The 11,507-nt window shown below is 48.9% G+C and overlaps 1 protein-coding gene across 1 annotated transcript in view; it reads right to left on the reverse strand.

Annotated features, from left to right (window-relative positions):
- Positions 1-4,073, reverse strand: part of LOC114844912 (dipeptidyl aminopeptidase-like protein 6) — a 45,343-nt gene extending 41,270 nt beyond the window's left edge. The window contains exons 1-2 of the mRNA XM_029132601.3: positions 3,437-4,073; positions 3,226-3,298 (exon numbers count right to left, since the gene is read on the reverse strand). Of these exons, the coding sequence (XP_028988434.1) occupies positions 3,226-3,282 (57 nt within the window). The 5' untranslated portion in view covers positions 3,283-3,298; positions 3,437-4,073. The remainder of the gene's footprint in view (positions 1-3,225; positions 3,299-3,436) is intronic.
- Between the last annotated feature and the right edge of the window lie 7,434 nt (positions 4,074-11,507).

Below are 11,507 nucleotides of genomic sequence, written 5' to 3' on the forward strand. Positions count from 1 at the left end.
CAGGATAATGAAATCATCTGTTGGGGGGTTGTCCTGTTTAGGGGTGTCTGCTAACAAATCTGAGGACTGCTGGTAAAAAAAAAACAAGCCAAACGATACGAGCAAGAAATAATCCTCAAAGATGCTGCACATCTGGAGTCACATCTAGAGAAGCACCAGATAGATGTAACTACCGGTTGTGTTTGTGTCGGAGAAAGCTAACGTCATTGATGTGCGATTCTGGGTGTATACGCCCTCCTCCCTGCGGACCCCGGCGATTCACACCCCTGCACTTGACAAGCCGTTCCTCTGAGCAGCAGAGAGGCCGCTGGTGCAAAAGGTGTGAGGAAGCGAACACACCTCAGCATCAACGACTCCCCCCGGGGCTCCACGACGCGTCTCGCGAGCGAGTTCACGCCGTCGGGTCATCCGTTCCGCACGACGGCTACAGATCAACCTGCGCCGCAGGTGGCAGCGCGAGAGCATAATTGGGCCCGGGATGAAGAGCTGCAGGGGCTCGCGGGCGGCCGGGAGCTCGCGGCCTGGACGCCTTTCATAAACACGGCCCTCGTCCACAGCAAACCTTCCCCGGAGAGCCGGGGCCGCGGCGCAGCGGCAGTTAGCGGTGACAAATGGCGCCGCTGAATGGCGCTGTCCCCCGCCGCTGGGCGTTCCTGCTTGTTTCCCCCCTCCGTCTCCGAATTTCATTCCATTGAACAATGCGCTATTGTTCGCCACCGCATTATCGCTCTCAATAAGGTCATTGGATAAAATAAACAGATGGGATCAAGCTGTGTGCGCACGACGCGTGTTTGGGTATGTGCGCATTGGGAAAATGAAAGTCATTTGGTAATGGCTAATAGAGGCTGTGGGCAGCAATACAAACATTTTAAACAGGCTATTCATAGTGCAATGGTTGAGTGCAGAAACACAGACGGCTCACTAGATGAATACAGAATGCTTCTGAAAGGCATTTCATCCATACATATTCCTGCTGCATACAAATGCTTCCTGTGGAAGTTTGCGTGCGTGATCCAACAGGCGGGAACCTTAACATTCAACTCAGGGCGCCGGTAAAAGCCTCACACACGCTTTCAGACAGCGCCGCCTCAGCCTCCAGCGCAACTAACGTGTCTAAATAGACTCAAGTTACGAGCAACGAGCTGCAACGTCACCTCAGATACACTTACAAACGCTCTGCAACCTCGGCGCAGATGAACGGATGAACTTGTTTGCAAGTTCAAGTTCCTCGGCACAGACTGCTTCTCAGCCTCTCACCTAATGCAAATGATGGAAGTCCAGACTCCGGGGAGAGGAACTGAACACCAGGAAACACCAGAAGCAGCCACAGACCAACAGATGAGACAAAACCTATGGAACGAGTGGTGGAGGAGGTGAAAGTGGCAACCTGGGTCTAAATATGATTAAATGCTTATATAATAATAAATAATGATTAAATGGAAAGGACGTAAAGCAAATAATTAAAGCTTTCATTCGAACATGTTTCCTAAAAACATGGCAAGATACTAGCGACAGGTTCAAAGAACAGCCATGATTTGACGGAAGCCTTTGGTTTTTGGGACGACGTTTCATTTGGAGAGGAGCCGCGGACATAATCTCCATGAAACTTCAAAAAGCCTTCATCACAGCAGTGAGCGGAGGCAAAAGCAGCTTACAAAGGCAGCCCAGCACAGCACGGCTATAAACAACTGTAATTAACGGCCTCATAACGAGGCGACGCCAAAAGCTACATAATCATTCTTATGGAAATGACTTAAGTTCTCCATTAAAACTTGAATGTCCTTAGTGAAATGGTTACAAGTGGTATCTAATAACATAATGAGATTAAAAGCTTGAAACACCATAACTGCAGCCGCTGATGACTAATGAGAGCTCGACACTTGTGTATTAAAAGCAGCAGGTTTATTTCTGGCAGTGGCTTGTTCGAAGTTAATTTCCTAACCAATTGTAATGCCGCCGATTATGGCAATTACACGACACGTCTACTAAACGAGGGAGCGAGAGACGAGGAGAACAGAAGCAGAAAGATCTTGTATTTTTGCGTGTGTCCGTCTTCGTCTTCCAGGTAGATCTGTGCTCTCAAAGCGGGATCATAAAAAATAAAAATAGGGCTTCACTAAAGAGATTGCACATTCTTTTCATCCTTGGTGTCTGCAAAAGTGGGTGAAAGATGTTCGATTTTGTCTTTGCGGGGAATGGCTTGAAAGGACTGGAAGCCAGATAATATGGAGGGAAGTCTGTCAGGATGCCAAAAAAAATGGAATAACATGGCAAAAGGGATCATCTGGAGGAAGGATGAGCCCTTGTGTCTCCAGCAGAGGGCAAACTAACAACATGAGCCAGCGTGGGATGACGGGAACGCACCGACACCAAGAGACGCATCCGCTTTTGATGAAACCAAATGACAGCGCGATCTCCAGCAGAACATGAAAAAGTGGGACACCGAAATCTGATTTGAGACAGTTAATGAGTGGGAAAAAAACACGGAGCTTTCTCACAATGCAGAAGGCAAGACGCCGCTGACGAACGCGTGGGGAAAAAAGCCAAGAACGTTATATCAGACAAATGAGCTCCGCTATGTTTCTCATTCAGCGCCCAGAAGCGTCTAAAAATAGCCTACTACGGCTTTGAATGTGAAAGCGTTTTGGGGGTGACGTGCCCCCTAGAGGCAGACGCATTTGTCACAGTTTAAGCGTTTTACAGCTCGTCTCTAGAGTGACAGGAAACTGGATCCACTATCCGTTCATTTGACGTATATCCAGGTTATGAAAAGGGAAATCATAGGATTATTTGGTGCACGTACAACAGAGTTCAGGTCGTAACATTTGTAGGCATGCGTCAAATGGTTTATGCATGAGGTAACTATTTTTAAAGATGTGCAATTGCTCTGATACCCGCAGATAAAGGTGATCCTGAAGAAAATAGTCCCTAATGTGAGAACGTTTGAGAAGGCGTGAGAGCGTTTGGACCCAAACCTACAGCAGCTTTGCATCAGGTTTGGAACAAAGTGGGCAAAGTTGGAGTCAGCACACACCAGCGGTATATGAATAACACGTATAACTATGTAAGACTCGGATCGTCTTCTTCAGACGCTGGAGGTGAAAATAGTCTCCCTGCGCATTAGTGCGCCTTCAAAAGTGCTGCAAAGCAACAACAACAACAAGGCGGCAGCTGGAAACGGGAGATTTAACAAGGTGGAAGCTAAAGAAAGGAAATATAAATTACCTTGCGTCCTCTGGGGGATCCCCTACGGTAGCTCCCTACGCCCGCCGAGGAGTTCATGGTGGATAACAATAGTCTGCAACGCAAAAATGCGCACCTGAAGCAGCGTGGACAATCAACTTGGATCAACCCCCCTCCCTCACACCCACCCCACCCCCCGACGAGCACGAGCGCTCGAGCGCCAGCTATTCCAGCAACGTGAAATGCCACCCACCTGTGGTGAACGTATTTGAGAGTGGTGAATTACAGATCCGCCGGCGCACCCTCCTCTCCGCCGTAATAGTCTGGCTGCTGTGCGCGTGTCTTTTTTTTTTCTTCCCAGTGAGACCGATGATGAGCAGAAAGTTTCCACAAAGAAGGCTGCGATGTGCAATCAGAGACTCGCGTGGCTTAAAGAGAGGCGCCGGTGCCCCACGTCGCGAAAGCAGCAACGCAAGCAGCCTTTGCTTTATCAGCAAACCGCACGTGCGTTTCGGCTCTCAGCTGAGGAGCCACTGCAGTCCTCGACGTGTCCACGCGAAGCCGCGCTGCGCGTGGATCCACCTAGTTGAACAGGAGTCGCCCCCTCTTGAACGTTCACGCACCATCCAGTCCGTTCGCCGGGCGCTTTTGCGGCGCAAAAGTTCAGGCCCGCTCCGAACGTCTCTTTTTGTTGCTCTTTCATAGCCGGAGCGGTCCAGACGGTGCTTTCACGGCTCGAGTGTGGATCGCCGGTGCGTCCGGTCAGGCTGAGTGGAGCCGAGCCCTGCGCGTCCTCGTCCCTCGCTGCGTCCTCGCGCGAACTTCCGCGTGCAGCCGGTACTTAGAGGCTTTTAGCGGCGGATGGGGATCAAAGGGGGGACCTAGACGTCACCCTCTCGCCCGTCGGCGGTTCATGTTTTCCACATAGGTCTAACGAGAAAGGGGATGCGAAGGAGTTCATTACTGAGAGTAGTCTGAATTTAGAGAAACCACGGGGAGCTAAGTGGCGGAGCACTCGGCAGATACTAATGATCCGAAGCCGGGGAGCGTTCTCCGACTTCAGCTGCAGCTAATTAGAAGGAACAAACGGCAGACTGCTCAGTTGTTAACAAGAAAATATGATTGATATTTAGTTAAGGACGTTTGAGAGGGAGCCTTTTTCACTTTTATCATCATTTGTACAGCGTCTCATAACAGATGATATAGTGAACACTGATGGATTGTTGTAAACACCTAAGAAAGTGAGGGTGAGAGTGAAACAAAGTCTGCACCGTGAGCCTCAACTTCATTTCTGTCTTATATTTTTATTTAGTCGTTCTGCTACGGCGCAGCTCTGGCTATGAATAATTAAAGAGCAGACACGCAGCGTATAATAACCAAACACACGGTTTAGGTAAGACAGCTCCCGGTTGACTTGCCTTGGTGAAATCGTTAAAAGCGTCTCCTCCCTTTTAAAGCACATAAACAGAAACAAAGCCGGGCACAACGTGACGCTGGTTCCCGTTACCGTGTTGATGATCGAGTCCCAATTGCAGTTTTATTAAAATTTAATCCAAACTAATTCAAATTTTATTACAGCATTTGCTCCTTTTGCTCAAAGCCATAAAAAAGTGGAGCGCTTCCTGTGCTGTTATTACAAAAGGACTTTTTTGTGGCAGCGGTGTATTATTACAGCAAACCGTCGATGCATGAGACAGGAGGAAGTACGAAGAAATGACAGAGGGCTGAGCAGCGTGGAGGCATCCTCCATCTCCGAGCCATCATTTACACATCAGCAGCGTGGACAGCAGCCAGGCAGCTCCGCGGCGGTGTTAATGGAAGAACAGGCGCGGGGCTCCAGAGCCGCGGGGGACCAATTACAGTTGTTACACTGTTGTGGAAATGCTAAATTGGAGGAGCAACCAAAAAACCTGCTACAGTGAACCCAGATACGTTGGCGAGCTGCCAGATGAAATAGAGTGTGGGAGGTCGGACGAGGGAGAGATCTGCATAACAAGCGCGTTTCATGATTTCCTCTGTGTCTGTGTTTACGTGAGAGCTCGACGGACCGACGACCCGGAGGATGACGGACGCACAGAAGACACTGCTGTGCAGGACGTTCACTGTAACATGCAGATGTTGTGGTTAATGTATACAAAATGAAATAAAAAAGCAGATGTATGACCCACGTTTGGAGCTGAACTGAATCCAAACTCTCTCCCTATAATTTAGATGGACTCACTAACACCTGAAATCAACGTCTTGATTCTTTGGCTCAGTAATTATGCTCTTATAATTAAGTCTACACCCTCTCGGGTCACTGCCCCGTCATCTCAGCTGAGCATTGAATTACGTCTTTGTAACAAGAAATCAGCTGACCATCACAAAGTATCAGTGTTCTCAGGATCCAGTTATCAACAAGGCATTTCCTGTCAAATGCTGCGCGAGAGGGCTGTGAATCCTGGGCTGCATTTTCAGATCCGGTTTCAGTCCCAGCATATAAGCACTTTATTTAGATTAGGCTAAATATGCTCCAGACGTAAAAAGAGACAGGCGGACGAGACGGACGTCAGGCTGAGGATGCTTGTTGTTGTTTCACGGACAGAGGCAATGCAGCATTAATGGCAGCGCGGATGTGAGTCGGTGGTTTCGCGAGATCAAGAGATTTCAGACTTTGGACGAAGCAGAGCCTCTTCGTGCAAAATGGGCTTCATCATTCAAGCTTCGCATAGAGTGTGATTTGTTTATTCCCGCATCACCTCTGCAGCAGCAATCCCACAACACATTAAACCGTGTACTTCTTGTTACAAATCCATTTTTTTTTCTCTCAGCTTGACGTCTTCTTTCCTTCGACGTAAAAAGAATAAAAAATCCACAACACGAGCTCTGAGGCAGTAGATGCATTCAGTTCTGAGCCCACACTGGCTTCACGGGGCCCCAAGGAAGTCCAGGATCCGAATAGTACAATTTGGGGCAGAACATGAAACTTCCTTAAATCAATAACTGACATCATCCATCACAACTAAACCAACTAAGCCCCCGTTGACGTTACACTTAACCCGTCCTCAAACATACAGTGTTGAACGCACCCGCTGTGGCGAGGACGCGGCCCGCATCGCCTTTCGGGGTCAGGTCTCGCGTTTCCTGTGGCTTTGTCTCAGGCCTGTGGTCCGGATCAGCCTGCAGACGCCTCATTGTTCCACAAAGCTCCTGTTTACTACTCCACTGACACCCGCGCAGTAATTACGGCGGATCCCACCGCGGGCACGTCCTCAGAGCCGCGTGGTCCACGCACGCCTGTGGATCACATTTAAAGTGAACAGCCTCTTCCTCGGGCTCCTGGCAGATGTTTAAACAGCTCTTTTTTGACGCCTGTTGTCTGAGAGATGGGAAAAACGACGACAACAACAACACAACAGCAAATGTTTCCTAATGTAAACACGTTTCTGCCTCTGGAGGCTATTAGTGATGCTCAATTACCAGCAGTACGGCCATTTGTATTGAGGCCCAGTCAGATTTGTTTCATGAGGGCCCTGCGTGGTCAGCATTCATCACACACTCTGTAATGTGACAATTTTGCATGTGTGTGTGTGTGTGTGTGTGAGGAATTCCCAACCCAGACGTTGTATTACAGGCATAAATCATGCCATTAGTGGCTGTGCTGTTTCACAGCGCCACAAGGAATACGTTGGCCCAGATTAATCTTCAAAATGAGCCAACAATTCGATAACCTCCGCGGTCCATGTGCAAACTGTCATACTTTATTATAGAATTTGTCAACGCGGGGATGAGACGCGACGGGAAACAAGCCCGCCGCGCATTGCACTCGGACACGTTTGTGTGGGATCACAGCGTTGTGCTCGGCGAGCAGCATCGCGCGCACGGAGCGGCTGTCATAGACATGCAGGAGTTTTCGTCTCACCCGCCTCCTCCCAGCGAGTCATCGCAGAGCGGCTCCGCGGCGTCAACAGGTGCGCGAGGTCAAGGCGAAAAACTCGGCTCCGGTGCGTTTTCGGTCGGAAGGAAGAAGGAGCCAAATGTCTCAGGTTGACAGAAATACTCTGCAAATACAACAGTGTAGATATTGTAGCCTGGAAAACAATTACTCTTCATCAAAGCCTCGTGTCTCTGCACAAAAAGGAGGGGGGCATTCATCACTATGGCGCCAGATCTTTGGATTTTATTGAGTAATGGGATCAATGTTTGGTCCGAAGTATCGTGCAGATGATGCTTCAGCCCTGTTTGTCTACACCCAGTCATCCCAATGCACTCTACATCAGAAGACCTCCGGCTGGATGGAGAACGAGAAACTGTTTACGCTTCAATCTAAGATCCAACAAGTCGCCTTGGGGACAACAGCGCCGGGCGACAAAGCTCCCGTCGCCAAACGCTGGCCGCCTCGGAAACGCTGGGCTCTGAGGCCTCGGAGCAGACAGTCAATCACAGTCTGCGGGTGACAGGCAGTAGTTTTGTTCTGGGAGGTTGTGGGGCTGCTCTACTTTCCTAACTTAAACTGGTTGAAGAAAGTTTCGCTTATAATCAGGTGCCACAGCCTGTGCAGTATTTTTAGTGTGATTACCTTCCTGTCGGTGGATTACCGAAGACCTTTATTGTTTTGGGGAGGGTTTTTTTTTTGTCTGAGATTATATTTAACATTTCAAAGAACCTGTGATGTGCCAAACTGCAGGGCAATTTTTGTCGTGTTTCCAGACGACGTGCGGAACCTTAGCATCGCACTGGGTGAAGCTCCGCTCCTTCTCTCACACAGGAAACTCACTTATGTGAGGTTGAAAACAGGGTAAATAGGAACAAAAACAGCACAGGCCTTTTTTATTATTTGCAGTCTTGAATAACTCCGGTGAAAACACCCGGTGACAGCCCGGTGGCCAGCAAAGAGAATCCCACCGACTCCCCAGTGGATGTGGCTGCTGTAACGTATTCAGCAGCCTCACATTAGACCCAGCACCTGAACCTGGGATCGTTTTCACCCGCTTCATGTCGGCCGCGGCAGCTTTCGCTGGACTGTGAGAGGGAGAGAGTTCTAAAATACATGAAATCCTGGAGGTTTGTGGACTTCTGGCAGTCCTTTGGAAAAGTTCTGCAAATACCCCAGGTGGCCTCATTTAGACAGCTGGCACTTCACAATAATGAATCTCTTTGTTACTTCCGCCTGCCTCGGAGGGCGGACGCAGACTGTGATTTGAAGCGCAGCAGACAGATGCTGATTTATTGTTTAAATAACCGGCGCTGCCTGTTGTTCTTGGGGGTTTCTCCGTTGGGCCGCGGACCTCGGCGTCCTCTCCCGTTCTACCTTTGAACAGTAGCAGTCGGCAACGTGAACAACAACCAATAAGGCGCCGGTTTCATCTGCGGACGCTGCTGAAGTGCTGCCTGGGAATGAATGCGCTGCACCTTTGATCGGGCAGAAAATACAACCCTGTTTTGTTAAGGTGATACTGGAGTGCTGCGAACTTCATTTCCCATGAGGACACACTTAATTATTGACAGATGGACCCCCTCTTTTTCCCAGTCAGGAGATTTTGGACAGATGCATCTAGTTGAATGGACCCTATTTTAAAAGGTGGCTGTGTTCTTGGAAGTAATTCACATGGACTGTAAAGGAGAGTCAAAGTTATGAAGATGAAGATTGCTGAATACCTGATCTAACAGGTTTCTGCCAGACCCAAAACTGTCAATGAAACGTTGCTATAATGAGCCTAACAGGAACAGGGACATCTATGACCAGACTTGGTCAGTTGGTCAGACTGCATTAGACAGCATTAGAGCCAGAGTCAGGATTGGTTCTGAGGGTAGCAGCTAGTCATGCTGAGAACTTAATAAGTTCTGCAGATATTCATTTCCCCAAATATCAAGGAACCTGAATCTGTGACTCGACGACTGCGCGGGGACAAAAGTTAAGTAGTCACCAAAGGCGAGAATCAGGGGTGCATGGAAATCCATTCATTAGGCTGATTTCGCCTGAAACCACAAATAACAGCGCACTGGAGCCAAATGAACAGTTGGGCACCGCCGGCGTCAGCAGGGACGAGGACGCGGGTACAAATTGCGGCGCGTTCAGACGTTGTCGAGATAATTCGGCCTGGAACGAACCGACAAACAGACAAACACTGGCGTCTGCAGTGAATTCAAACTTGGATCCCCTCTGCTCGCTGTGGCGGGTCGTTCCCAGTACCACCAGTACCACCAGCACCACCAGCCCACAAGATGTACAGTAGCAGCACCATCTAACGTGACGCTGTGGAACTTGTAATGCTTTACGCCCGTTTTATTGCCTACATTCACGGATGAAAGCTCTCAGTGCATCAATTGGTGTTTATATTTTATTATCTGGAACATTCGCCGAGGCCTTTCGCAGCCAGCAGTCCAGGAAAACATTAACGAAACAGCACCGTGCAACCAAAGCGGCGCGGACCCGCGCGCGCTCGTTGTAAATGCAAAACGGCAATCATTCCATCGTGCGGCTCCGGCTTCCAGCGCAGGTTCGCCGAACCGCCGCAAAGCGCGGCGCTTAATTGGCTCTGCCCGAGTTCTAGTGGCGGCCTGGCGACGAGCCATCGCTCGCCCAGCGTGCTGCCGGGACGAGCTCCGCGAGCAGATGGATGGAGAGCTGCCGGGAGCGTCCCATTTGACTGCTCGTCTTTTCCGCAACCTGTCACTTCCATCAAAACAACGCGGCCGGCCGTAATTACCGCAATGGAAGCGAGGATCACAGGAGTTCACCCGCATTAAATCTAAATACGTCCTCTTTCTCTCCGTCCTGCATTAACTAGACTGCGACTGTTCCCCACAGCCTCTGACACTCTTCCGGGTCTGTGGTGTTAATGAGGAGGAATCCGAGCGCCTGCGAATCCCTTCCCAAACGCTTCCCACACTCCATCATAGCTCGCTGCAACACAAACAAACAAAACAGCTTCATAACACAAAGGGATGAGTATTTCCGTCTAGTGCTCTGGCTCTCCCTTGTACTCTGTCATGTGTTTCTCCCTTCGGCACAAGCTCGCTACCAGAATCCATATTTGTTAGCACGCAAAGAATAAAGATAACAAATGGAAAGATGGTTTGAGAGTTTGTTGGCATTGTGATAATGGAGGCCGTGTGATTTGTGCTGTAATCCATAGCCTTGTTCCAGGAGGTCTGACAACCATCTAAACCAATCTGGGATCTCATTGCCATGAAAAGCCGAGGCTGTAAACACATTTTGTCTTTTGATGTCTTTGATTTTGCGTTAAAGTATCTCGGGGGGCGCTGTCACTATGGGCTCAGCTCAGCAGAAGCATCTTCATTCGCCTCAAACAGCGACGCTCGCTCAGAAAAGGACACGGAACGGCTGCGAAACGGGAAACGAGGGCAGGACGTGTCTCCAGAGTAGTTCACCTCCCGATTCTCTGGCCACTGCTTCTTTGCACTGTCTGGGGCATTTCACACAACCGCACCGGAAAATACGCTTATTAACTTTCTTGCCGCGAGTTAGGTGGGAAAACTGAAACCACCGTCCTGTCTATGCATTAATTATGGAGATAAAGCCAGGGGGCAATTAGCCCAGTTTGCATAAATACTGCAGGCAGAAGGTAACACCTGCTCTGGCTCTGTCCAAACTTCCCAACTCCTGGATATTTACATATGTTGCATAAGTTTTAGTGTTTTAATTCCAAAGCAAATTAATATTTCAACATTTCATTTCATTGTATGTTGAGTTGCGACTTGTTCTTTTGTCTTTAGCACCAGAATAAGCGTGGCTTGAATTTCTAAAACTGAACTCGTTAAATTTAATAAACTGGTAGATTTCCCAGCATGCTTTGCTGGAGAGTTAATACTCTTTATATAATATTTGTAGAATGTGTCCATTTATCTATCCAATAAATAAAAATGTCACCTTCATGCCATTCATATGCTGATCTAACTAGTCCCACAGCATCAGGTCAACGTCCCCGAGTTTAATTTAGGACAACATCCACCTTCGCCCCGTTTTCATCTCCCTCTGGTGAGTTCGACTTTGGCTGAGCTCTATACTGTCAACAGGGATCCTGCAGTAAATCCCACTTCAATCTTCTCTGTCACGTTCACTTCACCGCCGACACGGCTTGAGGACAGAGCTGCGGTTCTGGTGCGTCACAGCCCACTAGCCTTTCTCCCGGGTTTATATGGGAACTCCAGCCATATGAATTAATCTCCTCCCGCGTTGCAGCAGGCTTGAGAAACTCCATAAGGCATTATGTGAGGCAGACCACTGCCTTATGCAGGGAGGAAGCCGCTTTATGGAGCCATATAAACAAATGAGATACAGGCGTTAGCGCTAAAATAAGAGCATTTCACACTGTGAGTTT

Source organism: Betta splendens, chromosome 17, assembly GCF_900634795.4.
Source record: "Betta splendens chromosome 17, fBetSpl5.4, whole genome shotgun sequence".
Taxonomy (NCBI): domain Eukaryota; kingdom Metazoa; phylum Chordata; class Actinopteri; order Anabantiformes; family Osphronemidae; genus Betta; species Betta splendens.